General features: G+C 49.9%; 1 protein-coding gene across 6 annotated transcripts in view; it reads right to left on the bottom strand.

Annotated features, from left to right (window-relative positions):
• Nucleotides 1–16,040, bottom strand: part of SATB2 (SATB homeobox 2) — a 132,285-nt gene extending 116,245 nt beyond the window's left edge. For 2 of the 6 annotated variants that reach the window (XM_068196247.1, XM_068196250.1), the window contains exon 1: nucleotides 11,442–12,081. In XM_068196247.1, the coding sequence (XP_068052348.1) occupies nucleotides 11,442–11,610 (169 nt within the window). In that variant the 5' untranslated portion in view covers nucleotides 11,611–12,081. Of the gene's footprint in view, nucleotides 1–10,820; nucleotides 10,959–11,441; nucleotides 12,082–12,139; nucleotides 12,465–15,220 lie in introns of those variants that run through there. The other 4 variants (XM_068196245.1, XM_068196251.1, XM_068196246.1 and 1 more) reach the window with 4 other exon arrangements.
• Between the last annotated feature and the right edge of the window lie 7,344 nt (nucleotides 16,041–23,384).

Raw genomic sequence — 23,384 nt, 5'->3', positions numbered from 1 at the left:
TTCAACTTGTTTCCCAGTTATAAAAGAAGAAAAAATACTCCACATCCATACTTCATATTAATTAAATGGAAAATATACTCCTTTTACTCAAAATCAGTGGAATGAACACTTCCAAAATCAGATGACTTTTTGTTAAAAAATCACCTTAAGCCATTAATTTCCTCTAAGTTTTAGGTTTTGGTTTCTTTAACTTAAAAACAAGTATAGGGTTTGTGAGGGGTTTTTAGTTTGAGGAACAAATTTCTGTTTCTTGTCTCTCGAAAACATAACAGAACTCGCCTAAGGGGTTAAGACTCTATGCCAAGTTCCACCCAAAATTATTTTTAATGACCAACATTTTTAAACCCTGAAAACTGGAACCACTAATAAGCCCTTAAATTCAGTGGTGCTAGCAGATGCCACCATATTATGTAATTTTTGAAGAAAAAAACCATCTTCTAGCAAAAGCATTTTAATGAAGGTTCTATTAACTCCTGGTCTCCTGGTACCAGGATAAGTCCCCTGGAATGTAACAGAAAAGCCTTCATAGCTCTTTTGAGGTTTTATTTCTGGAGAAGTACTGCAGACCACACTCGGGCCTATTTTGGGGTCTCCACTGGGACCCACCAGCAAGTTCTTTTCTCCATCATGTCCATTCCTCTGTGAACCACTCCCTGGCAAGAAAACGAAGAAATCTTATCACCCCTTCCCTGTGTTACGATATAAATGTCTGCCAACTTACATCTCTGCCTTCAAACCCACTTGCAGGCTACAACAGTGAGACAAACTGAATTATCTGCAACCACTGTAACCACTGCCTCCTTCCTCGTATCTTATAGATAGTGGCAGCACTAGAAAACCTAATTTCTAAGTGACAACGTCAACAGATATGGCAGAAGTGGCTATGAGCAAAAGTTACAAGCACACATTCAAGAGGACAAGCCACATGAAACTCTCTCAGAATATATGTTGTTAAACTCAGTGGTAACTGATGAAGCTCTTCATCCTGCTTCACTTTCAGCAAGGGTAAGGCTACTGCTACAGCAATATCATTACTAGATGGTATTTTTCTGGTAGAAGAAGACCACAGAAATCTTCATCAAATCTTCAGTGGGAAAATAAGTGGAAGAGAGACTCACAAATAATCAAATGTAGAAGCCGTTCTGTCCTCCAGAAAGCAGCCAGCTTCCCCCTCTGCCTCCCATTTCACCAGCCAATACAGAGTCTTCAGACAGTCCGCACCCACAGCCCATTAATGGGTCAGCAACTGGCCTCTGGGGCTTGGCCTTTACTTACAACTCCAATCTTTCACACCCGTGTGGACAGAGGGCAACTTTTGAGTGGCCTTCTCGTGTATTGTCTTACCGCAGCATCGTGGGGGAACCACTCTACTAACGTACGATCACACATTTAACAGCTATCAGTTTGTACATTAGTCCTTTAGGAATATTTATATTCATCTGCCAGCAGGTCACATTAATCTAATGGGTTTAATAACTACCAGATCTTTATCAAACAAGTCATGAGGTCAAGGAACAAAAGTTAGATACATTCTCTTTCTCAGGTATGCACAGTACGCTTCATCCAGTTAGGAATATTTTGGGCCAAGGGTGGAAGAGACCTGCCTATAGGCTGACCTTCTGTGTGTGGATTCACTTGTGATGAGTCAGCAATGCTTTTGGGGCTCAACAAGCTGAATTGCTACATTATTATGTACAAAAAACTACACCAAATAATTAGATACTTCTGCTAATGCAAATGCATGTGCTCACTGAGAGGTGTTAGCCAAAGAAAGCAGATTACATCTGCGCTCCAAAGGCCAAACTGGCTCCCAGTTCACTTTTGGATGCCATTCCAAATGTTGATTTATAAAGCTGTATGATACAGGACTAGAGCCAAGGCTACTGTAGCAAGGCTCTCTCTTCCCATGTATGGTACAGGAGAAAGGACGCTTCTACTTATAGGTCTAGGAGTCAGAGAAAATGGGGAGCCAGGATCCCCCAGACTCAGGCCTTCAGCTACAGTTTGGTCCCTTTGCAAGAGGCACACAGATGCACAGCCCCTTGGCACAGGGCCTTTCTGCCTTTTGGGTTTTAACTGAACCTGGAGATGGCAAGGAAGCTAAAGGGCCATAGGAGAGTCCATCCCAGGTAGCAATGGCTTAAGAGACCAAGTGCTCTTATTTGCATTCATGTCCACTGATTGGAGGAGGGCACAAAAAAAGAAAACACTCACCTACATGAAGTAGCACAGCTTTTCATTTTGAAAGAGAAGGAAGTCATTTTTACTACTTTCTACTTGTCCATGGCATTCTCAAAGCTCATGCAGCTGGCAGGTCAATATGACATTATGATCATATTAATGTCATCACAAAGGCTCAATACATTCATTATTATGCCAGACCCAGACGCTTAGATAATGCCTAACTTGAGCACTACTGTCAAGCAATATGCCTACTTACTGCACACTTGCTCACAGCAGCTCGTATGAAGTCTACTCTCCTGACTTCTAGCTTGAGAAACAAACTACTTTTAAAAAAAGGAAAAAAATTTTAAAAAAACCCTCACACTTCTGTTACTCTGCATTTTCTCGAAGTCTAAAAATTGGTAGCATGTATGACAGGTCCACCTCATTTTTCTTAATGATGTTTTTATTATTCTTTCACTCAATTAAAACAGAAATGGATATTGCATCTTCTGACTGTATAATTGTTATTGTAATCTGTTTTCGATCACTGCTTGGGAAATGGGTCCAAAACAACATAAACTATCCACAGCCTCAGAATACAAGTCATTTTCTTTTACTACGATACTTAAAGAGACATCTATCATGTTGCTCCGCTAACATGTTTGTATTATGGCAAAGAAGTTATTTGTAAGTTGGGAAAAGACATTATGAAAATCACCTTTTACTCCAAAGTATTGTCTAACTCATAATTTATAACTACATTTCTTAATAACCATTCAAAATAATAAGGCTGGAAATTGTGCACATCTATTTTTAATATATAAATAATGGAAATGCACATAAACCAAAATATGCTCAAAATATGAATTTATATTACTCTCCAAAAAATAGGCTGGTTATAGTTTGGAAAATAACATGCTTCATTTCCAATATACGCCTGTCAGTTAAATTTATGGCAAAACATTCTCCATGAGTTTAGATTACCAAGATGGTAAATACCTCTTTGTGAGTTTCCTCACTTATCTGAAGCTTCCGTCCAAATGCTGACAAAAGTCAGCAACTTCTTGAGAGTGAAGTGCTGGTGATACCCAAGTAAAGACAGACTAATCCAGCCCCTTCTCAACATTACAAATAGAATGGAACAGCTGAGAGAGAGACAAAAGTAACCTTGTGGCTGTATGCAGCCATACAAATCATGCTTTTGATACAAGAAACTCCCCTCCTGACATTTCATGCCAGGTTTAGCACCTTTGAAAAGACCTGCTGTCAGTAGTGCGTCTTTTCATCTCAGTGTGTGTCTTTGGGGAACAAATGAGGGAGCATGTTTAAGTGAAAGACATTTCTACTGCATTCTGAAAATGGAGAAGGTATATGGTTATCTCAAGAGATGCTGCAGCTTCATATAAAATAATGTCTGACAGGTATTAAGATTTTTCTGACCTTCTTTACCTTGCTGACATTGCTGATAACAAGGTACAGTTGTGCTTAAATTGTTTAATATTGCATGTCCATCTGATACAAGGACATCAGTTAGAGCACAATGACTAAACGTTTTTAGCCAGATAATTAGCCAGTTAATTTTCTATTTAGAAAATAAGTCATATGCTTGGACCCTTATCTAGATCTACCTATTTCTTCAATTTCTTTCCATTCCCTGCACACAGCTTCCACAAATAACAACAAATTTCTCTTTTTCTAAACATCACTGCATGAAGCACCAATAATCATTGAGCATTTGACAAGAAATCGAAAATATATCTTGAGTTCAGACACAGTATTCCTGCCTTAGCATACAGTTTACCATAATACTGAAGCAGGGCTCACACTGCATTTTTTAAACAATCTCTAAATTATTTGCATAGTTTTATTCTAAGTAGAAGTGTCTTCTGGAAGGAGGTTTTGCGTAAGTCCTCAGATACTAGCAACACTGACATTCACACCTTTAAAAATCAGAATAAGAATTACACTTAAAAAACCCAAAGCAAAACACAGCACTAACCAACCAATAAAACTAACAAACAAGCCCTTTCAAACATCTTTTGTAAGAGTTTTTTAATGTCAGCAGCCCTAAACTGCTAATAGACAAATGCCAAAAGTTTGTATATTTGTAAATCTTCAGGGGATGCTCACAGAGCTAGCAAATATATTTAAAAAGAAAAAACCCAACAACTAAAAATACTGTTTCATGGTTTTTCTATAGTTCCCTGAAATAGAGGAAATAACACTGGAAATATAAAATAATTTTTCCCTTACCAACATTCGGATCAATGCAAATGAAGACTGGGACAAAATATACTCAACAGATGCAGTACGTGCTTTCATACAAAGCACAGAGACTCTGGATTAAAAAAAAAATCCCTAACTATAGTATAGCGACAATATGGACAACATAGCTGAGAACACATCACACATTAAAGCAGTCAACACTTGGGAATGGCCATGAGAGCTTCAACTAGGTGGGCAAGCAACTGCCCCCATATGAAAGGGCAAAGAGTATTTTCTGTCTTTCACAGCACTAATCAACGTAAACTCATTTGTCTGTAGCCTCGCAGCAGAGACGCTGCTGATGAGCATTCTGCAACAAGTACAAAGCTTCTTGGAGGGCAATTTTTCTTAGTATCGCTAGAGGCTAGAAAACATTTCTCAAAAGCCATCAAATACTCAGCTGCCTTTTGTCTGCTGTGACTATTTCTTACATCTGCATTAGTGACACATGCCACCATGGGGACGGATGCAGCTGACCCCAGACATTTGGTACAGTAGGAACCAATTACCACAAGGCAATTTTTTCAGAGCTAGAAAGGGCTCTGGCTCCTTGTTCAACACAGCGACTGGTTTCAAAGCCACTCCAAGCTTCAAAAGGAGAGCATGCTCCTTTGGTAGTTACAGAGTATGAATCAGGCACAGGTTATCTCCAACAAACCCCCATCCTATCAATTCAAAGGGACTTGGTAATACTTTATACCTTGAAAAACTGAGCCTTTAATCTTAAAAACACCGCAGTAGTTACTAATTTAACTAAGTTATGAGGGGCAGTAATTAAAGGCCTAACTTAGCTATGCCTTGCAATTTGGGATTCAAAAGAAAATCTTCCCAAGTTTTACAGATTTTCAGCTATTTTGAAAAGTTTAAAAATAAGATTTAAAAGCAGGTTGAGGACTGCTCAATCACAAAAATAAGAATTTTCCTAAACAGGTCACACAGATGTTTGGTGCATATAAATACATGACTGCCATAAAACTCTTCATTTTACAGCACCATAGTTGTCATATTGTATTACCATGTTCTGTGTCAATGCAAGCGACAAAAATCGTACTGGTTCAAGTATTTTACTTAAGCTCCGGACTACCGTTGCAGCCCTTTTCCTCCCCATTCCACACAGACAGCTCTAAAGAAAACATCAATAACAGAAAGTAACTGCAAAAATAAATACTCAGGCTAGCCTCTCCATGAACAATACTAAACTTAAATACTTTTAAAGGAATCTTAAAGTAAGTGATACCATCTGAAAGTCTGTGCTACAGGCACTTCTACTAGAAAGTTTCAATATGATATAGCTGTCTATTGAAATGACAACTTGATTACATTATGCCAGGTTTTTCTATTTTTAAATCAAGATAAAATGTTCAGCACCACAAGAGTATTTAAATAGAATATAAGGATTCCACAAAATTAGGTATTTGGGAAAGGAATCTTCAAACTTCACCTCTAAGTGTTTATTCAGAACTATAAAAGCTTAGTGTTGGCCTTCCTTCGATGTCCGAACTCTTCATCTAAATTCTGAGTGGAAGATAAGTCACTATTTAATTTCTTGAAAATATGTTACTTCATTGGCATCTTTATAGTTTTTATCATGATTTTGCCCTCTTCTTTAGGCACAAAAACAGCTCTGGGGAGTCACTGAAACCTCCTGTTAAGGTGAGTTTGTCAAAGAATTGCCCTATAAATAATTGACAGTAAATATACTATGTTCTATTCCAGTGAGATCAAGAAAAGGCAGGACACAACTTAAAAAGGGAGGAGTAAACAGAGAATTAATGTAGATTATTTCAATTATGTTGGTTGCTTTTTCTTTCCTTTGGTTTATGATAAGAATAACAGCACGCAGTTAACTAACATGGCCATGGGTGTGGAAAAGAAGCAGGGAGATGATTTGAAACGCTTAGGAACTGTTGCAGGGGAAAGAAAAAAATCTTACTACCGCTAATCTTAAATCCTGAATTCAAAATTGTTGGTATCTTTCTGCAGATGCAACTTAAGGGTTCCAAAATTACCCTAAACATCAAATTATGTTTAGGTCACTGAATGGGTGGATACCCTATTTTCTGTTTAATTTGTATGTTCAATTGCACACATACTTCAACCAACTGTGTCTTTATTTTAATAACAGACCAAGTACTGAAAACGCATAAAGAAAGACTATTTTTCTACCTCAGCAAAAATACAGCTGATACACTGCATGACCCTTCAGGAATGACTGCTCTGGTTGTTCTATTTACATGATATAGCCAGATTGGAAAAGGAAGAGAGGGGTGAAGATCAGCAAAAAGACCAAAAACTCATTTTTAACAATCAGTCCCAAAAAGAAATCACTGTCTTGCTTTTCTTAGTGTTCCCGTTAGAGGTTTCTTTCACATTATATATCAGAAACACGTAAAATGCAAGATTTTACATTTCTTCCAAATCCCTACTGAATTATATCAAATTTAAAGTAACATTTTCCAACTATGCAGCCACAGATAAAACAAAATATAAATGTAAAACATAAAAATACATCTATGCTGGTTCCTGAAACTAACAAGGATTTGCAGCTTTCATGCTTCTGTATTTCAGTGCACTTAATTCTTTCGAACGGCTACATATTTCTTTCAGGCAGCAGGAAGGTATTCTGCATCTAGGATCTGGGCAGGAATCTAAAACGTAACCTCTTGCTTTGCTCAATTCCCAAGGACAAATGAAACATACTGCGTCCAGGACGCCATGTTAACTAACCATTTAGAACAGAGGAGCAAATCTGATCAGGCTGTATTCTTCCATCTGCACAGAAGTGAATTTTTGTTCCAGACAAGTGCCTTAAATCCTTGTAAAGGTATAAAAGGCAGTACAAACCCTACAATATTTTTACAGAAATATGTAGAATGGACTTTGACAAACAGCTCTTTATCCAACAGCCCATGTTTCTGTCACCCCAGAGACATATTAAAACTGATTTCTAACTACACTAAGCAGACATGACCAGGATACACTGAACTTTAGGGGGCTCACAGCAATCAGCAGCAGCGCTCCAGAGAGTCACTGCATCCACATTTCTGTTACATCTGACTTCGTACAAGCCCTGTAACTATAGCTACTGCTAGCATCCTGATCATACGTTTTGGTTTGAATTGCCTGAAAGCTTTTCCCTCCATTAATATTTTGTAAATTGAATCACAGTTTTTAACAGATAAATGAATATGAACATGTTATCAGACTGCATCAAACTAATCTAAACAAAAAATGTTTTGCCATCATTTCCTGTTTCAAATTTGAACATGGTCCCTTGGCTATCATTTGGTTCTATGCTTCTTTTTCAGCAAAATCAAACTTCAGAACAGCTCATTCTGCATGCTGGCATTTTAAGTTGCTTTCAGAAGCTTTTGACGCTTATTTTCTATGCTCTTCAAATCAACACACACACACACATATATGCACACATCCACTCTTACACAAACAGGTTCACGAACTGCAATCAACAATTCTGTAAATATAAGTTTGCTAGTCATTAATCACGCCTCTTTTTTTAATCCTTATGGAGTGAATTACTAACTGAGAGGAGACGCCAATTCTAGTAAGTGAATGTTACCCAACAGGGATATAAAGCTGTCAACACCATAGTGCTCTTGCTTGCTCTAAACTCTCTCCCAGGCTTCATATGTTTTTTAAAGCGATATTAGTCTTTTTTTCCAAGGAACCTTACTCTCCTTAAAATCTGAGCACTTGTGTTTTATTACATACAGGTTTTAAAACAGACTGCTCAGATAACTGTTGAAATATTTCAGAAGCACTGGGTTAGTCAGGCAAACCAAAACTGGACTGTAATACATTGGACTGACGCTAACAACATTGTAAACAGTACCAAAACTTTTAAATCCCCTATTAAACACAACCTTTAAGACCTCGTTTATCTTTTTAGTGACCTTCACTAGATTATTATAGCTGCTGTAATGGCCCTCTGAATTAAGCACATTCATGTTAGAAATAAAAAACCAGAAAAGTCACAATGCAAAATTTCTCATGAGAACAACTGATTTTCTGTCTGCATTACATAAGCTTATTTTAAAACACTTTTTCACTCATAAAACTAGAGAGAAAGCTAGAAACACCGATAGCATTATATTTCTCTATTTCTCAGGGAAGTCACTAGAAGAATAATTGCAGCAAACGGTACGATTATAAAACTGGTTACCAAAGGTCATCACACTCCTAATAGCTGCAGGTAGTTGAGAGCTTATAGCTCTGTTCTCGCTAATTAACTTCAGAAACTCATATTATTACAACAAAAAGCCACTTGACAAATAGGAAGAAATTTCAGCATTTACATATCTAAGGCCCAAAATGAGATGAGAAAAAGAATTGCTAGCATGTGCCTTTGCTTTCAAAATCTTTAGATATACATCATGGAATTAAAAATAAAACAAAAAACCTGAAATGGTCTGGTGGTTTTCACCACCAGTATCTCCACTTTTGTCCCAAATACAATTCACATTCAGTAAGTATTAGCACTTGTTAAAACCCAAGAAATAAGAATAAACAGAAACACTGGCAACTGAAGCCTTGGATGTCACTTCACTATGACCTTCAATAGTTTCCTTTTTGTCAGACTCAAGGCACAATAGTAGGAGAGTCCCTATCAATATTTATTTCAAATAATTTTATACTAATTTGCCAGTAAATTAAAAGTAAGCCCTTCCACAAATGTCTACAGAGGCATTTCACAACTTCGGTGAAAAAATTACTAACACCACAGTAATCACTGCAAAGATACAGATTTCCAAAAATACCTGAAACAGGTGTGATCTGCATGCAGAAAAAGACCACTTGATCATAACAGGTTCTTAAAGACCAAACTTGAAAAAGAGCAAAAGAAAAATATCTGGAAAATAGCTATGTTGATTTATTCTAAGAGTGATTTCCAGGAGAAAAAAAAAATCAATTTTAAACAGCACCATTATCTTATTAAAAAAAAAATCTGCCTTAACTAATTTAGTATTGAGTATTATAGAACCTAGGTAAGTATTCAGAAAGGAATATTTTTTTTCTTGCTTTCAGTATCAATAAGGAGTAATGAATAACCTTTATTATGAACAGCCCAAACCCAAAGAGACTGAGACTGCTGAAAGAACACCAGCTAAGGAAAAAAAAATTACTCCTGCATTTCTTATTCCCCCACACTTCTACACTCCAGTCTACAATACCTTTATAAACGAGCTGAAGAGTAATGAATGAAAACTCAGGGTCTTAAAAGTTTGCTTTCAGAAATGAAAGTCGTTTTCTTAAGTGGAAAAAATCTTCCACAGCTTAACAGGCCAGATTCAGGCTGAACCACCAGTATAACTATAAAAGCTGATGAATTTCCCTTGGATAATACAGCTGCAACTAGAAAGCAAACATATATTCCAAAACATTTAAAAGAGTTATCTTAAAGTATATTTCTATAAATACCCCAAGGAAAAATATTTCAGCTCTAATTCTAACATTCCTTTAAAAATCAAGCATCTTTGATGCCCAAGTCTCAAAAAAGGCATGTAAAATTACACATGCTTTTTATATGATTTAACTAGTTCCTTTTAACAATTATTCAACAAATTATTTCTTCACCAATTTCTAAGGGGAACAGTATTACAAGTCTTTCACTGCAAAGCTGTTTCTTCTTTTTCCATACATTGGAAGAGCACAGAGAAGAGGATTAAAAACTAAATATATAGAAACATAAAACTAGTGAGCTCTCTTACCCTTCATTAGGTATATAAATGAATCCTACGCTTTTAAAATAAAATGTGCAGCTCCTTAGTAAACTTCAGCAATTAGGAAGCCTATTGAGCCAGAGAGGTCTAAAACAAGCATCTAATGGTAAAATCGCTAAATAAACCTCACGTAATAGAGAGTCATGTGACGACCCTCTCAATGTATCTCTCAAAACGCCAGTTACACAAACTCCTTGTGTATAAACAACTACAATTATGTGTTACGGCTCTGCTCACTCTAAAACACAAATACAGAGGTTTTTTTAAGGTAAAGTTTTTGGTGGTCATTCCTGCAGTATTCTGTTCACATCTGGTTAATTTCAAGATTTTTAAATATATTTTTTCCTAACACGAATTTGCACTGTCTTAAACACAACAGCATCACAGTTAAGAGGAAAAAAGAAGGCATTTAAAAGAAATGACTGGAACGTTTAACTACTTGGAACAAAAGAAGGGAAAAAATTAATCACGTACTTAACATCCTCTTAATACAAAACTGACCAGCAACTTGATAGCAAAGTAAGAAAGATTAAGTATTCTAGAAAAACGCAGGAAAACTGCAAAACTAATGCTCAATATATCTGCTGAAAGAGCTGAACCTTACACGTGCCCTGGCCTCTTTTACAACAACTGCTACAAAACGCTACTTACCCAAAGAAAAATAAAATCCCAAAATGCAACCATAAGCCCTGCCATTTTTCCCACCCTGGTGACCCTATTCTGAAAGCTGCGACGGTGGGTGTTAACGCACCCAACTGGTGTCACCTGCATCAGTGAAGGCAGCCCGACCGCCTGCACCCAACCCGCCGGCGCTGCCCAGGCCCGCCGCCCGGCCGCTGCCGTGCCCCGCGGGAGCGCCGGCGGACAGGGGGATGCCCGTGGGCTGCCCCAGGGCAATCCGCACCAGAAAAAGCGCCGAGCGCAGGACACGCTCTCACCCCGTTGCCCTCCGGCAGAATCAGCCCTCGCCTTTTGAGAGCTGCACGGCCAGAGCCCGGCCCGGGGTGGCCTCTTTCGGCAGGCGGCCTTCTAAAGCCGGAGGGCTGCGCGCCGCACGCCCGGTCCAAGTCTCCCCGCGGATCCCCATAACCGCAGCGGCGCCGAGCAGCCAAATGCTTGCCCGGGAAAGCGTGCAGCAGCCCTCCAGCTGTCAGTCGAACCTGCCGGCCCCTCCACGCACGGTGCCGACCCACCCGCCACACTCTTGCCCCGGGCCCGCCGCCCTCCGCGCCCCGGGCGGGGGAGCCGCCGCGAGCGCGGCCGCACGGTTACCTCCCACGGGCTTGGTGACGGCGCCGTTGGGCCTCCCGCGGGTGCCCATGGGGCTGCCGTTCTGCTCCAGCCTGGCCACCTTCCCGGGGGGGGGCCCTTTGACATCGGGGCTGCCGCTGCCTCTGTCGGGGCTGTCCCGCAGACAGGGGCTCTCGCTCCTCCGCTCCATGCTCGGGGACGCTGCTCCCGCTGGCAGGTCGCAGTAGAAGGAGCACGGACCTAGGGCGAGAGAAACAAGGAGCGCTTCAGTGGCCGCGGGCCAGTACCGGGCCCCGCTCACCCGGCCGGGCTCCCGATGCGCGTTTCCAGAGCGGTTCAGCTCCGTAAAGCCGGGCGAGTAGCGGCCGGGTGCGATGCCGCCCCGCTCCCGCCGCCGGAGCCGGCCCCGCTGGAAGCGAGCGGTTCGCCTCACCCGCCCGGCGCCAACCTGCCGCGGGCGGGGGCAGGCAGTGCTGCGCCCCGGTTCCCATCGCGCTCGGCAGGCAAGCAGCTCAGCCGCCTGCTGCAGCCAGGTGCTGCGCCCCGGGTCCGGCCGTAGTCCCGGCCCTCCCTCGAGGGCCGCGGGGAAGAGGCTGCCAGTCCAGACGGCCCCGCTGGCACGGCCCCCCCGCTCCGGCCAGCTGTGCAGCCACGGAGTAGCCGGCTGCTGGTGAGGAAGCCTGCAGCGAGCGGCTCCCGCGAGCTGCCGCTGTACTTACTGCTTATAGCCTGTCTGTAAGTTGGCTGAGTTGGGCTCTGTCCATGGATCAGAAGTAGAGAATCCAGGGTGGAAAGTTTTCCTGTTTCCTTCTCCCACGCTGCGTTCTTCGCTTCTACTCCTTCCCCCCACCCCCAGCCCCCTCCTCGCCCTCCTCCGGGGGTGCTGAGGCGGCGGGGCCGGGGAGGTTTCCCGCGGGGCGGCAAGGGTAGAGCCCCGTCCCGGAGGGTCCCGGGTGGCGAGCGGAGCGGAGAGGTCGGGACGAAGGGGCGGGGAGGCGTGGGGCCGTCGGCTGCGGCGCAGAAGAGAAGGGAAAGGGAGACGACTTCTCACACCTTCAGCGGAGAAGATCAATACCGGGAGAAACGGGGGGAGGAGAAGAGGAGGGAGCGCCGCTCTCCTGGGCTCCGCGGCGGCGGCGAGTGCCTGGCGGCGCGGAGAAGTGGCGGCGGCGGCCCCCCGTGTGTCACTTTCAATCGCTCCCTCCTCTGCCAACGACAGCAGCGGCAGGAGGGACTTGCCACAGAGAGCAGAGAAACGGTTATTAGTTGCGTTGAGTCATCGAGGCAAAGTGAGTCCTTTTTGGGGTTGTCCTTGCTTTCGGGTTTGGTGTATGTGCACGCCTGTGTGTGTGTGTCTGCCTGTCTGTCTGCGCGGCGTTCCCGTCCCAGGGCTGTGCATCCCAAACATCGCCACCCCTCCTCGCCTTGACACCCCTCCCCCTCCCCGCCCCCCCGCAAAAATCAAGTCTCGCTGCTACCTCGGAATCGGGCACAGACGGGCACGCAGCAGCCCACCTCCTGCCGGTCCGGCCCGGCCCGCCCCGCGGAGCCCCGGCCCTGCTGCGCGCACGGGTGGGAGGCAGAAACCCACCTGGCAGGAAATTAAACACCAATAAATAAATAATACATCTCGCACGCGAAAAAGGAGCGCAGTGCCACGCCAAGGGAGGGCGTAGGGCAGGCTGGGTGGGGAAGGGGAAGCGTGGCAGGCGACGCGGTGGTGACAGGAGAGACCCTGGGCAGAAAGGCGCAAGGGCAGGGGCAGTCGGGCTGGGGGAGGGCTGAGAGGGAAGGAGAGAAGGAGGAGCCGGGAGAAGGGGAAGGGCGGGGGGGCGGATGGTGGGGAAGTGGGAGTTGGGGACACCGGACCGACCGAGGAGGAGCAAAGCTGCCACCGGCATTCAGTCCAGACGCCCGGGTTGGTCCGATGCAGCCCGTGCGGGCTCGCCGCGTCCTGCCACCCGCCCCCCACCCCCGTCCCCCTGGGAACCGACCGACGGCGGGGTGCTCCCGCAACCTCTCTCCGCCGGGGCGAGGCGACAGTAACTTTCCGCGGTGTGGTGGGGGCTGCCGCCCCGAGGGCCGGTCGCGCTTCCTCCAGGCCTCCAAGAGCCAGCGACCGGCCCCAGGTAGGGCCCCGCCGTCGCCCTGTTCTCTACGCCCGGCTCCAGGCAGTTACCGAGGTGGTCCTGAATAATTGATGGCGGGGGCCGGGAGAAGGTAACAAGCGGGCAGGGAAGCGCTGCTGCTGCCGCCGCTAAATTATTTAATAGCGGAGCTCCGAGTAGGGCATGACAGCGCTACCTAAGTGCAGCCAGTGGTGCGGGCAAAGCTCAGGCCGGGAAGTCGCAGCGGGGCGGGATCGAGCCCCTCACCAGTCCCGGGGCGGCGAGCGGTCACCCGGCAGGCAGGCAGTCCCCTCTCTCTCTGATGCAAGGTGCACCGCGCCGCTCCCTGTGGCCGGCGGCGGCGTGGGCGCGTCTCCCGGCGGGGCCATGCCTCGCGGGCGCCCCGAGGACCCGCAGCGCCCCCTGCCCGGCCCGGGGGGCGCGGGGGAATGAGCCGGCGACCCCGCGCCGCCGAGCCCTCGCCGCCCGCCCGGCGGCGGAATGAGACCCACGTTAAGGTGGACCGAGGGAATCCCTTCTGCCGCGGGGGGCGGGCGGCGGACGGGTGGCGGGGAAGGAGGCGGCGGCCGTGGGCACCCAAAATGCCCCGACACCCCTCTCCTCCGCCTCCCCTGCCGCCCGTCCGCGGCTGGGTCCCTGCGCGGTGCCGCCTTCCCCGCCGTGCTCCCTTAAGAACTCTGTCTTTTACGGTGGCGCCGGAGGGTCAAAAAAAAGGGGGGTTAGTGGGGAGCGGAGTCCCCCGTCCCAGGCACGGCGACACTGGGGACCTGCGGGAGCACCACGGCCACCGGACAGCCCTGGTGACAGATCTTCGTTCTTCCCGTAAGCGCCCGGGGACAGTAGGGTGGGCAGCAGTGGTTGCCCCGAGCCCCCATGCAGCCGTCCCAGTGCTGCCTTGGGGTTTGGAGGAGGGTCAGGTCCCCACAGGAGATCGGCTGCCGCCGGTCCCGCTGCGCTCCTCCTTCCCTCCGAGTGGCAGTGACAGCCCACCCGCCCGCCGAGCGCTCGGGTGTCCCGGTGAGCTCCGGGCCGTCCCTGAAAATAGTGCCGGGAGAAGCAGCGGATCCCCGGGCAGGGTAAGAGAAATCATCCCTTCGTTCCACATCCGACCTCCGGGCCGGCCCCGAAAAGCAGTGCCAAGTTGTGCTTTCCCCGCCTCGGCCGAGGCACTCGTGTCTCTCCCCCCCTCGGCAGGGGCAGGGGAACCCGCCGCCGAAGTCTGGACGCGGTGCCAGCCTCGCCCCAGGACAGCAAGCCGTGACCGCGGGTGGGAGCCGCGTCCCATCGTCGGCTGAAGTCGGGGGGAGCCAGAGAAGATACGGGGAACGGCGGAAGGCCGAGGGCGGGGGGGGGGGGGCCGGGATACCGCCAGGGCCGGGACACGGGAGCGGTCGGAGAAGCGAGCGACGGTGCCGGGGAGCGCGCAGGCTGCGGAGGAGAGAGCGCAGCGGCTGCCGCCAGCCAGGTCTCCTGCTTTCCCTCTCAGAAACGAGCCTCAAAGTTTGGAGAACTCAGTTTTCTTTTTAAATAACCCGATCTAACTTTTCTCCCTTCCCTCCCCCACCCCCCGCAAAATTTGATAAAGCTCAGCAGTATGGAAGTTAACGTTCTTACATGGAAGTTAACGTTTTCCACCAGCTATTGAATAATTGAATAATGTTTTGTTCTTACCTTTGATGTTAAACTACGAATGCCCGCGGATCAATGGCCAGAAAGTTAGAAGAATTGGTGATTTAGGACTTCAGTACTTCTGGAAAAAAAAATGCCAATGGTTTAGCCAGGATCTTCCCTGTCTGATTCGTTACTATTATTATATCTGATGATGTGGATGGATGGAGAGACTCAATCCAAGCCCATTAATGAGGTATTTTATAAACACCACAGTCTGAAGATCTTCATTTACATTTTGTCAGTGATCCTTTCCTTAACAGCGGAGACGTGTGGCGACAGCACGATTACAGGACTTAAGTAAAGCTCCTATAAGAGTACAACTGGCTTGTTAATCGATTAATATTTTATTAAGTGTAAATATTTTATAAAGTTTTTAGGAAAACTATCGATTCTAAATTATTAAACTAGTCAGAAGGGCATTTGAATAATGCATACAATTAAATACATTTAAATATATATGTAGCGATTGCTTCATTTGCAATGAATCCCCTGCACCTTTCTCTTGCTTTCGTTTTTTTTTCTCCTCCGGCAGCTGGTTTCTCATTTCCGCGTTCACTGGAATATCAGGATTAGCGAATATGTGTTTAGTCCGTATTTATAAACTGAATGTTTATATAAAATACTCTGAGAAAATAACTTTGAAATCGGGAGCCGCAATAATTTGAAAATTTTGACATGGAAGCGAAGGGGCTTGTTAGTGAAACCGAGAGAAACGTAACCGAGTTTGTATAAATGTTGTTTGGTAACTTCTGTTTTTGTAAACATCACTTAATTTATACGGATTTTATGAAGTATGATGCTTGTTTTTCTTTTACAGATTTTTTCCTAATAAAAGACTTTTCTCTCTGTTTCGAATTACAAACGCTTTTTCCCCCATTGCATGATTTTCACATGTCCTTATTTCCACTGGAAAAAAAAAAAATATTTCCCATTGCTTTCCTCACCCATCTTCAATGTCGCAATTAAAAAGCAACTATTTTTAAAAAATATTAATAATATTAATAACCTATTTTTCTTTTTCTAACACGAACTCCGGTACGAGAATTTTCTGCTCTCTGACTGATGGGAGCAGGAGTGGATGCGCTCCGAGTGCCCAGCGCTCCTTGTTACTGAAGTTTGCGGACCCCTTCAGTCGTTGATAACCAAAAAATTTTGAACAAAAACACCTCCTTGGAAAGGTTTGGTTTTCATTAACTACCGCTTTTAAAGCCAAAACGCATGGAAGCGATTGCAGCTCTGTGCTCACACGACCTTCAGAGGCGGGCGGCTGCAGCCGGGGCTGTGGCGACCTCCTGGGCCTCCGCTGCCCGCGCTGCCGCCCCCCGGGCCGGGGCAGCTCTCGCCCCACACAGCCGGGCCGAGAGCCGGCCCCCGCGGCTCTCCCCGTGGCAGGATCTGCCGGGCGCTCTCCTCGCCCGCTGCTTTCTCCCCCTTCCACCCGGTACTTCCCAGGGGCCGCGGCGCCCGCGGGACGACAGCCTCACCGCGAGGCTCGGCCGGGGCTGAGCGCTGCGGCCCGGGCCGCGGTGGGGTCCCCGGCGCCGCACGCTAGGGTCCCGGGGGACACCGGCCCACCGCCCGCGGGCACTGCCTCGAAGCGCAGAGGTCCCGGGCTGCCACGGGGGCACAGCGGCCGGCGGGCTGGGAGCGGGATGGCCCCCAGCACCGGCGAGGCAGCTCTGGGTCCCTTCGGGGTGGCGGCTGTAGTCCGCACTGACAGTACGCCGGGTCAGGAGGAGAGGGACGAGTGGATCCCACAGGCGAGGGCTCCGGTCTCTCCGCTTGGCCCGGGCTCCATCGCGGCGGGAGCCGAGCTCACGGCCGCTCCTGCGGGCCGCGGCTGGGACCACCCGCCCGACCCTTCCCGGTGCCTTCGCCTTTGCACAGCGCCATCGCGCGGGCACTGGCGCCGGCGCAGCTCGAGGCGGCCGCTGCTCCCGCCCGCCCGCGGCCCCGGCGGTGCGGAAACGGAGCAGCACCTGCCGCGGGGCAGAGCGGGCCCCTCCCGCCGCCCTCCGCTGCGCCCTCGGCCCTGGCAGCGCCGCTCCGCCCTGCCACCTTGCCCGCCGAGCCACATGCCGTCGAGGCTCCGACACCCTCTCCTATCCCGCGGCCCGGCCCGGGCAGAGCGGTGGCACAGGCAAACCGGCGATGGGCAGCGCGTAAGGACCGACCTCCTGCCCAGCCGCGCCTTCTTCGCGTCCCCTCGCGGTCCGGGAAAGGCGCCGGGCAGCCGAGGAGCCAGGCCGCCTCTTCGGGGTGGCTCCGCCATCGAGCGCTCGCTGTCGGGGCCAAGTCATCTAACCCTGCCGCCGTAGGAGGGGTTCTCGTCCCTCCGCACTACCGCGATTTCGGCGGCAGGTTCACGAGGGGAAGCCGAAATGAAACGAAAATGTCCTTGAGCCCAATGGCGGGAGGAGCCCGGCTCTGCCCGCATCACTTCGAGGGGAAAGATCTGGCTCCAGCCGACAGTGCCGGCGGGAGCACGGCGCCGGCCATCATCCTTTCCCAGCCACAAGCCGCTGCTTTCCCCCTGCAACCCAAGCCTAAAACGGCGGCTGTCCAGAGGGGGAGCGCGGCGGCTGCTGGGGCGGCCGCCGGGCCGCCTGGCAAGTCCCCCGGCTCCGCACCATAACGCCTCGGCCCCGCGGGAGCCGGCTCTGCATCCCCTGAGCACCGCCGGCTGCCTCCAGCCCCTTCGGGATCCACGCGGCTCGTTCGTCCTGTGCTAATGGAATAACAAAAATAATTTTTAAAAAAACAAACCCAAAGTGTCTTCATGGCGTCCGAGCTCCGACCAAAGGGTTTCGGGACAGCAGTATCTCTGCAGACCTACCCGCGCTTCCATCCTTCCCCCCAGTGGTTTTATTAATAAGCCTTCTGCTGTTAACGCTGGTTTATATGGAGAAGGAGCTGCGGACAACAGAGAAGCAATCTCGACAGCTAGACGTATACAGGGAAGGGAACGACTCGGCCGGAGCCGAGAAGCACGTAATACGCTATTACACCGTATTTCGGTGCCCAGGAGGCAGCGCAGCCCCGACGAAGGCGGGCGCAGGGAGCGGGGCTCACTGTCAGGCCGGGCCGGCTGGACGCCTTGGTGCGGGGTTGAGCCGGCCGCTGCCGGAGTCCTGCTAGGCTCTCTCCTGCCCTCCGGCCCCCTACTACGATCTGCAGCTTCCCCGTGTTCCTTTCACACGTCTCCACATCTTGGCTTTCCCCTTGGCCCTGGGCTTGCATTTTCCCGCGATCACACGCTGCATTGCTAACCGCAAGGGATTTCCTCCGTGAGATATCAAGCTCATCGACCCACCTCACCTTAACAGACTTGGAGGTTCTTCAGTAATGCATGGCTTCTTTAAAATAGTTCTGTTTAGATTTGTAAACTGTCAGGAGCAGAGAGCACAGACCGAAGCGTTTGTGCTCTGTGGCTCTTTTCCTTCAAATTAGCAGCTTATAGCTGGAAATTAAGGAAGAGTTTTGCCACCTTCGTTGCAATGTAGGAAAGTTCCCTAGGTCCGAAAGAGAAGTAACTAACAAGCCCCTCCACCCGAGCACCAACTGCGGCTGCTCCTTCGCCGCAGCCTAAGGCCGCTCCAGTGCCGTTTGCCCCGGGCCGGGCGGTGTCCCCCGCTTCACCCCGAGGTGGCCGCTCCGAGCGGCGCCAGGACGGGAAACGAGCGTTCCGCCTGCCGCGCACTGCCCGAGCTGCGGCGTGAACGAATGCGGGAAGGGGCTGCAGCACAGAGCCGCCACCCTCGGCCCGGGAGGCAGCCCAGCGCCTGCCTTTACACCCCTAATGTGCCTACGGGACGCAGGGCGCCGGGAAAGCCCGCTCTTCCCTTCCAACCGAGCTCTCGCCCGGGGTGATGACGAGTGACGGCAGAGCTCTGCAGGACATGCCGAGCTTGCAGGGCTGAGGACTCGTACCCCGAGGCACGAATCGTTTTAATTACAACGATTTACGTAAATTAGCGAGATAGCATCCTTGCTGCCCCGCCAGGCTCCAACCTAGAAGCAAAACGTCACCCGCCAGGTTGGACACCATCGCCTCACAAAGGCTCAAGCGCTCTCCGAGTTGCTACGGCCGGTGGAGACCAGATGCGAGTAAAGACCTCAACAGAACCAGGAGCCTCCTCCCCGTGAGCTTCCTAACGGGCTGAGTTTAGCCCTAGCCCCGCCGCGCTCAGGACACGGTGCTCATTAGCGACTGTCCTTTGGACAGAGCAGGGTGCTATTTTCCTCCTAAATCCAAACTTTGCCTCTCAACTGATACTCTTATGTGCGTACGCCCGTTTTAATTAAAACTTCAGTAAATGCGTAGGGAGAACCCTCTGCTCTGCGGCACAAAGCAGCAGCACCCGCCGGCTCCTGCCACGCGAAATGGTGCTCAGGGAGCAGAGCCGTGGCGGGACCGCACGGGGCCCCGGTGCCGGCTCCCAACTCCCGCCCTCGCTCCCCGCCGTTAGGCTGAAGCCAAAGGCAGGGCAGCCTGTGGCAAAACAGCCCGGCCGGCAGCTGGGGTGCCCGGCTGAAGGCTTAGAGTTTTCTGTGCGAGTAACTGAAGGCTGTGGATCTACTTAGAAAAAAAGGGCAGACAGTGAAGGGGATTTCGAGTGAAGATAAACAACAGGGGTTTATTGAACTATAAAGGCTGAAAACGCCGTTGAACAAATCGAAGAAACCCATCCTAACACACACGAGCCGCAAATATCCCGTAGACTGGCTCCTGTAAGAAGGTAGCCCAGATCCTCCCGGCTGCGCCACGAACCTGGCTTGTCCCTGGCGGAATCACCGCAAATGGAAAGCTGACAGGGTAACGCTCAGTCTTTTTAGGCTTTCGCAAATCCTGTACTGCTACCTACGGGGCTCAGCAAGGCGCTCTCTGCAGAGGGGTCACACATGGGGCCCAGGGGCAGGAAAGGGCCAAATCCTGTCGCTTTTCCTCCTGCAAATAATCCTATCGTCTTTTCCTGCGACCTCAAAACTTTGCCAGGCAATATGTGCCAACACTTAAAAAAAGTTTCGGGGCTTGAGTTCGTGCTTGGCCCATGTAAAGGGCCCCTTCGGGGTTCGGGGCTGTCTGCCCGCTCCCAGCACCTTAAAGGGTGGCCAAAAGGTGGCCCGCCGCCCGACACAGCCCCGGTAGCCTTGCCGAGGCAGCGTCCTTCAACCTGGACGTGGCTTCTCGATGCGGCAGAACGAGGCAGAAGCCTATGAAGCAGATACCGGGGCAGCTGGGAACTGGGGACACTACCCTGAGATGCCCGCCTTTCGCCCGCTGGACTCCGCGGAGCTAATCCCCCCCTGCTTCCACAGTCTCTGACGAGGCTGTCTCTGTGCTACCCCTGCCCCGTTCCTTAGAAGCAAGCCGGGCGCGGAAGGGGCCGGAAGCAAGTGCTCGGCCGCCAGCGGGGACTGCCACCTCCCAGCCCTGCAGTACGGCCTCAGCCGCCGCCGGCGGAGCCACCGTGGTCTCTGCGCGGCCACCGTGCGCAAGCAAGGCACCACTGTCGCCAAGCACCGCTGTCAAGCAGCGAGAGCAATTGCACCTAAAGTCTCTTTTTCCTCCAGCCCTTGAGTCTCCCCCGGCCGCCCTGCCCCCTCTCCCCCCCCGCCCCCCTCCGCCGGAGGGGCCGCCGGCCTGCGCGCAGCCAGCGCGCTCCCGTGACAAATTTCAGGTTTGTTAAAGGACGGGTGAGAATTATCCACCGTTTGAAATCCCATTATAAAACCAGAGCAGATGCAGTGCTCGTGTGCTCTCCGTCACGGAATCGCTCCAACTAAATCAACATCTAACAAGAGAGTTTGTCCCCAGTGGGGACAGCAGCTCTCACTTACTCTGTTCCGTGAACCGCTGCACTTCTGCCCCAGGAAGAGCCCTTCAGCCACACCGTCTCTGCGGGAAGACACTCTTATTTCCTCCTTGCCAGCGTTTCGCTGGGATCCAGAAGCCCCCTAGTTCCCCGGCCGAACGGGCCCGCGCCGCTGCCCCTCGCAGGGGTCCCAAGCCCCCGCAACCTCCCACCCCCCGAAAGACGAAACGCTCCAAGATCTCTGCGCTTTGTCAACGCAACGAAGTATTTGACAGTCACAATTACCTGTAAATATTCTGATCGTTTTGTATATGGGACACTTTTTGCCTTAAGCCTGGCAAGCCTCACACAAGCGGAACTGCAACATTACCGCAACTTCACCGCGGCAGACGGCAAAATTCAGCGCTCCGCTCTCGGCACTGAGTGCGATCTCTCTCGGTACCGCAGAACCCAGGAGCGAGCGAGAGAGCTACCGCTTTCCTCTCTCCACACCCTGAAGCGCAACAGCTAAACAGTCAATTTAGAACGCTGACATTTAGGCAAGAATTCAAATCAGTCACAGGAAAAAAAAAAAAAAAAAAAAAAAAAAAAAAAAAAAATAAAAAGGTTGCCTGTTATCAAATCATGCATTCGGACAGAATAAACGGGTTCACTCGCTGGTAGATAAGGTGCCAGATTTTCTGACATACTGGCATCCGCAGTTTAAGAAAAAATAATCATGACGTCTGAGATGGTCACTACTAGCTAAACTGCGAGATTTCATAATCGGTCTTCCATTTTCCACTACAACCTCTCCCTTCCCTACCCATCACATCACAATAATTAGCAGCGCGGAATTACCTGTCTGCTTCTTTGTGTCTCCTTCAAGTAAAGAAGGTAAAAGTCACTTTACCTAAATAGCTTGTATAAGTAATAAAGAGGTGGTAACATGGAGCTACCGCATTTTGAAGATTGTGTCACATGCTTTATCATAAATAAGGTGTTATAGCCCTAGTGATTACTGGATCAATTAATTTGTGCGACAACTCATGGCTCCTTTGGTTCGTAGCAGGTATTTGTTCTGTCCCTGGGAACAGCTCTGCACATCCCTCTTCGCTAAGATGGACATAAACAACGGCAGCATCTCGATTTCTGAGGCGTCTTTGCGCGCGTTTACCGGGGAAAGCCTGTTTGTTAGCGTCTTGACTTTGTATCAACCTGTTTTGAATGAGATACGGCGGGATTTCTCGGGCTGCAGCATCTCCCTCCGCAGCCAGGACAAGGCGGAGTTGCAGCGGCTCCCGTGCGTGCTCTCATTCAAGAGAGGGTCATGGCGTGCGGCTTTTTAGTCTCTCCTCACACAAAAGGGACGAATTCGCCCAAGTTTCTCAAAGTTTCTCAGCCCTGTGCTTTTCCTAAGTCGCTTTCAAGAGAACCCGAGCTCCCTGACGGTCAGCCCCGAGGAATTTCACAGAACTGACTCGATCCGATTGAGGGACCGCAAGTGGGCGCCTAGACGCGAGTGAAGAGCACGCCTCGGAGGGGCGAGCTGACGGCACCCTGCGCCCTGGCGGCTCCAACCCTGCTTGATCCACTCCCAGAGCTCCGGGCACCCACGCGGGTCAGTCTCAAGCCGAGCCGAGTCCTCGACAGCCTGGCGGTGAGACGGGCAGCAATCCCTTCCCAGGCAGTCACTGCTCTGCTCCTACTGGCGGGAGCCCACAGCCCCGCCGGCTTGCCGCCATAAGAAAGGAGGGGACACCGAGCTTCGTCAGGCAGCGGGCTGACGGGGAAGCCTCCACGCAGGTGGAGCCGGGATTCGACTCCTACGATATGGGGAGAGGATAGACCTGCTCCTGTCACCTCGGGAGGGAAGTGTTAGTAGCATCCGGATTTTGCTATTTTTGGCCTCGGCGACTCTCGGCGGCACCGGCGCGACACGACTGCCCGCGGGAACAGGACCAGGGCAGGGCGGCAGGTGCCGTGTCCGCACGGAGGACAGCACCGGCGATACACAGGGCTGGAGGCGACTCCTGTCCTTTCGGTGCCGGCGGTGACCCTCCGCCCCGCTTCACTTGGCGTCAGGCAGGAGGGTCGGGAGTGGCCCAAGGGTGTGGGCCGGGGCGCGGACACGGCCCGCTGAGCGCCGCTTGTGCCCGCCATCGTTTCCCTTGGACGAGCCGGGCCTTCCGCACCCTTCCCCTCGCACGCCGCCACAACGCAGGGCCACGGGAGAGGGTCCATCCCCAGCTCCTGCAGATAGGTACCCAACCGCACCTGTGTATGGCCGAAGGGCTGAACCCGGGCACCGAGGCAGCCTCCCCCTGGCATTCCACAGATCACGACTACGGAGCACCATCAGGCCGGTG

The sequence above is a fragment of the Anomalospiza imberbis genome, chromosome 7, assembly GCF_031753505.1.
Source record: "Anomalospiza imberbis isolate Cuckoo-Finch-1a 21T00152 chromosome 7, ASM3175350v1, whole genome shotgun sequence".
In the NCBI taxonomy this organism is placed as follows: Eukaryota; Metazoa; Chordata; class Aves; order Passeriformes; family Viduidae; genus Anomalospiza; species Anomalospiza imberbis.
Note: the sequence above shows the minus strand (reverse complement) of the source record. Positions and strands in the feature narration are given on the sequence as shown.